Raw genomic sequence first — 5,000 nt, 5'->3', positions numbered from 1 at the left:
GATATCTGAGGGCAAAAAGGGCATATACATTATAGAAAAAACGGGCTTCAAATCAGCATTTTCAAAAATGTCTGACCAGTAATCTACCGCCTTTGGCTTTTTAAAACAACGTCTGATAAAACACGCATAAATCTCCCGAGTAGACCTGGGAAAAATCTTTACCGTGGTGCCATTGTCATCCTTGTACACGACATAAGGTCGACACTCCGTACTAGTATTTGTGTGAACACTGGTTAAAACTGTTTTCTTGTATTCAGCTGGTATACAACTCATAATCAAGTTAAAATCGGATAAAATAATATCCACTGAAATGTCAGCATTATATTCTCTGACAATGTCTGCTACTGCATGAGCAGAAAGGAACTTAGGTACAAGTTCAAGTGTCAAATGTTTCACTTTTGTAATACCCGCCTTGGCAAAGGCATCAATAAATACAGGATTGTCATTCTTTAATATAGTAGAATTAAAAAACAATGGTTGTTCGTATACAAAGAAACTGTTTCTGTTTTCATAAAATACATCATTAACAGCCTGAAAGGCATACCATGCCTTTATCATCTCCCGATAAACGATCGGTAATACTCTAAGGTACTTATCAGAGAATTTACAATAAATTACTTCTGTACCCAACTGTAAATTCAGAATTTTGTTAAAGAAATATCGACACATACATTTCCAAGCAGCACTACAGGAATTATCCAACCACCTGAACAAAAATTTCAACCTAAACGATCTTAGTTTTAATTCCATGTCCGGAATATTTAGACCCCCGACTTCCCTTTTACCAATTATAGTATCATAGGCAACCAGGTGAGCACCATTATTCCATAAGAAATCTATACATGCTTTCTTAATATTATTTATAAAAACCAAAGGTATTGTCTGAGAGGTAATACAATACCAACACCTTGACATAAGTAAGGCACTAATTACAGTAGCTCTTCCATGTAGAGTCAGCTGTCTTTGAGACCATGACCTTAAAATAGATTTAATAGAATTAACTTTATTCTCCCAATTCTTCATATTACAATCATTAGTATCTGTACCAACATAAACACCAAGTACACATATACTCTTTTTACATACAGTAATGCTTAACTGATCCACTTCATCATTGGAAATACTTCCTTTACCTACACACAAGATCTCCGATTTATCTTTATTTATCTTGGCTCCTGAACCTTTACTATATACTTCTAATAAGTTAAAAACTTTACTAATAGACTGTTTGTCACTTAGTGTCAAGGTAGTATCATCAGCGTGTTGATATACCTTTGACTCGAAATTTGCACAAGGCACTTTGATACCAGAAATATCAGGAGATTTTGAAAACATACAGCCCAAAGGTTCAGCAGTCAAAACGTACAGCATAGCCGAAATCGGACAACCCTGTCTAACTGAATTGTGCACAGGAAAAAACTTTGTAAGATTCCCATTATACTTAACACAGCTAGAGATTTTAGAATAAAAAATCTTAACCCAATTAATAAAATTTTCCCCAAAACCAAATTTCTGTAAAACTTTGAACAAATATGAATGTGAAACACGGTCAAAAGCTTTCTGTTGGTCTATTTTAAGTATGTAACCCTCAGAATTCTCCTGATCAATAACATCAATAATATCTCGGACACTAAAAATAGTGTCAGAGATGTCTCTACCAGGTACACAGCATGACTGAAATCTTGAAACAATAGAGGGTAAGACTGATTTAAGTCTATTGGACATAACTCTGGCTAGTATTTTATAGTCTACATTTAGGAGACTAATTGGGCGCCAATGTTTTAACAAAGATTTATCACCCTTCTTTTTATAGACAAGATTTATAACACCTTGTTTCATAGTTCTGGAAAGTTCTTTATCTTCCCAGATACTATGAACAACACGAGGAAATACAAAACGCAAATCCTCAAAAAAATGACAATAAAACTCAACAGTAAGTCCGTCTAAACCAGGACTTTTGTTTTTAGACATACCAAACAATGCTTCTTTAATTTCATCAACAGTGATAGATGCGTCACACTTATCACGATCTTCATCGGTCACTGTTGTATCAATATAGGACAAAAGATGATCAATATCATCATCAGATGTGTTGGTACAATTATACAACTCACTATGGAAATTAAATATTTCATGAGATAACTCATCTTCACTACTTACAACTTTACCATTTATACTTTGTAGTTTTTTAATCGCATTACAGCCTTGTCTATATTTCTCTAACCTTAAAAAGTAACCAGTACATTTGTCTCCATCTACAGCCCATTTAGCCTTTGACCTTAAAACTGCCCCATTACATTTTTCGCCTTCAAACTTTTCTAAACTATGCCGTAACGCTTCATACTTATCACAATCAAACTTTTTTCCATTAGCAATATCACAAGAAAACGCTTGTAACTTATTTTGAATTCTATAAAATTCAGCATTACGTCGTTTACTCCGGTCTTTACCATAGACCTGAGAAAACTTTTTAATTTTGTATTTCAAATTGTCCCACCAGACTTTGGGTTCACTGATATACAAATCACAAGTTCGTTCTGGCCTCTGTAATAATATATCTGATTTTGTTATTAAAATCATCCTCTAATAGATCTGAATTATTAAAAATCCAAATACCAGGACCTTTACTTCCTAAAGCACAGTCTACTTTCATGACTACAAAACAATGATCACTGAAAGATGTATCATTGTAGTAAATGTTCTGTACATAAGGACCTAGTCCTTTTGAAATTAAGAAGTAGTCTATACGGCTTTGTGATAATTTACCATTACTAATCATCTTACGAGAAAAAATAGCGCAATTTCTGTTTCTTTTTCGCCAAATATCGTAAACGTCACATGTAAACATTATACTGTTCAATGCAGTCACACTGGGATTTACCTGGTGTGTCGTAGCACCAGTACGGTCAAGTGTAGATAAGGTTGTATTGAAATCACCCCCTGTAATCAGGTTCTCTGTAAAAGGCACTAGCCAATCTTTTAACTGATCAAAAAATACTTTTCTGTCACTCACAATATTAGGCGCATAAATATTAACAATATTCCATTTCATATCTTCTATTTCAATTTTTATTCGCAAGACTCTCCCACCATAACCGTCAAATTCAATTAAACTATCTTTCAGATTGTTTGATATCAAAATAGCAACACCTTTTCTGTGGTCATTGCTATTGTTAGAAATAATCTTACCTGCCCACAAATGGTTAATTTGATTAACAAAATTATCATCCCAGAATGTTTCTTGTAGCAATATTACATCAAAATGGTTATATTTGCAATATTCAAAAACATTCCTTATCTTGACTACATCTCTCAAACCATTTATATTTAAAGACAAACACGTAAACATAAGAAAAACCAAGAAAACAAAATTCATTCTAAATTTTTCTTAACTTTTTTGTGTTTCTGCTTTTTCTTTTTCTTCACACCACAGTCTCCCACCCTTTTTTTAGACAATCGCGCCCCTTTCCACCACTCTACCTACCCGAATCAAGTCTCTCATCCCCCATCTTTTCACTCTCCATTTTTGGCTGGACTGTCATACCTTGGAGAGGAAAAACATCGCCGTATACAGGAGAACCACAAACGTTCGGCCTCTCATCACTCAAAATGACGTCTGTCTGACTCCAAATACCTTCCGCGTAGTTTCCTTCTTCACTATCATCATCATCGCTAACATCATCCTCATCATCATCATCATCAGTTAATGACTCAGCAGTCAAACTAACTTCGAGATTCTCACAGGTGTGTTCCTCATCAACAGCGCTGCTAATCTCCACCACAGGAGCCATACCACCGTCTTCACTTCTGGAATCCATCACCATATCAGCATCTTCATTATCAGCCTCAGCAGCAACACTGACACAGTCATCAGAGGGTCCCTTCCCTTCCGTTCAACCCAGTCGTCTGCCGACTCCTCCGACCAATTCACTGTCGTCACGATTGGCCTCCGTGTCAAAACACCTGCAGTTATACACACCGCATCGGTCACACAGTGTATCATACACCTGGCTGCACGTCCTCGCCACAGCGAGTACACGGCTGCGTTTTACAGGTTTTTCGGCCTTGACCACCACATGTAAAACAAACAAACTGGGGACAGTCTTTGAAAAGGTGTTGATCAGAATAGCACAGTGAGCACACTTTTAACTGATTGTCATGTATTACACACCTTGCCAAACTTCATAGTGTATGGCAATGATTCAAACCTGGCTGCACGCACACAATCGTACATATCATCCGCTACAGCGAAACACGTTTTATTGCTTCAACACCAAGAATTTCAAGTTTTTCTTTTATTTCATCATCACTGATATATGCACATGTAAAAACTAACCAGCGTGAACTTCTTAGTGATATCATGAAATTGTTTTTTCAGAATCACAGTGTCACACTTTTAACTGATTGGGTGACCACATGTATTACACGATGCATACCGAACCTTCGCCGCACAGTTCAGTTATCACATCAATTACTTTGTAGGCTTTCAACGGTTGTCTACAACATCAATTATTACAGTATTGTCTTGTTCCATGTCCGCTACACTTGTTCCTGTAAAACGTCGTTTTATTGGGGATACTAAATCAACACCAAGAATTTCAAGTTTTTCTTTTATTTCATCATCACTGATATATGCTGGAAGATGTAGAAAACTAACCACAACTTCTTAGTGATATCATGACATTCGTACCTTTTTCCGTCAATCAAAACACCGTCCAGTAATATGTTGATCCCCGTCTACCCTCTAGGCGTGACCTTGAACAAATTGACCGGGCACGCATGCAAATACCGAACCTTCGCCGCACAGGTCTGTCAATTACTTTGTAGGCTTTCAACGATTTGCAATGTAAACATCAATTATTACAGTATTGTCTTTCGTATAGCGCATGTCCACTGGACGGCCTGAGGGGGCCCGACTCTAGTTCAGTGAATAAAAAAGAGATATGGCAAATACGGCGAAAATCGGGGAAATGTCACATCACAATTATTTATGGGAATGA

The 5,000-nt window shown here is 36.5% G+C and overlaps 1 protein-coding gene across 1 annotated transcript; it reads right to left on the bottom strand.

Annotated features, from left to right (window-relative positions):
* Positions 1 to 940: 940 nt before the first annotated feature.
* Positions 941 to 3,887, bottom strand: LOC132547067 (uncharacterized). The gene is made up of 2 exons (XM_060210823.1): positions 3,545 to 3,887; positions 941 to 976 (listed from the first exon to the last, which is right to left on the bottom strand). Exons 1-2 carry the CDS (start codon positions 3,822 to 3,824, stop codon positions 954 to 956), a joined length of 303 nt encoding a protein of 100 aa, XP_060066806.1. The 5' UTR covers positions 3,825 to 3,887; the 3' UTR covers positions 941 to 953.
* Between the last annotated feature and the right edge of the window lie 1,113 nt (positions 3,888 to 5,000).

This window comes from Ylistrum balloti, unplaced genomic scaffold, assembly GCF_031769215.1.
Source record: "Ylistrum balloti isolate Yb309-2 unplaced genomic scaffold, AGI_CSIRO_Ybal_v1 Utg369612, whole genome shotgun sequence".
Classification (NCBI taxonomy): Eukaryota; Metazoa; Mollusca; class Bivalvia; order Pectinida; family Pectinidae; genus Ylistrum; species Ylistrum balloti.
This window is presented reverse-complemented; position numbering and strand designations above follow the sequence as displayed.

Coding starts and splice junctions, on each gene's coding strand:
- LOC132547067 (XM_060210823.1), bottom strand. CDS start 3,824: ATGGTGATGGATTCCAGAAGTGAAGACGGTGGTATGGCTCCTGTGGTG. Junction 977..3,544: donor CGATGTTTTTCCTCTCCAAG/GTATGACAGTCC, acceptor ATCTATTTTAAG/GTCATGGTCTCAAAGACAGC.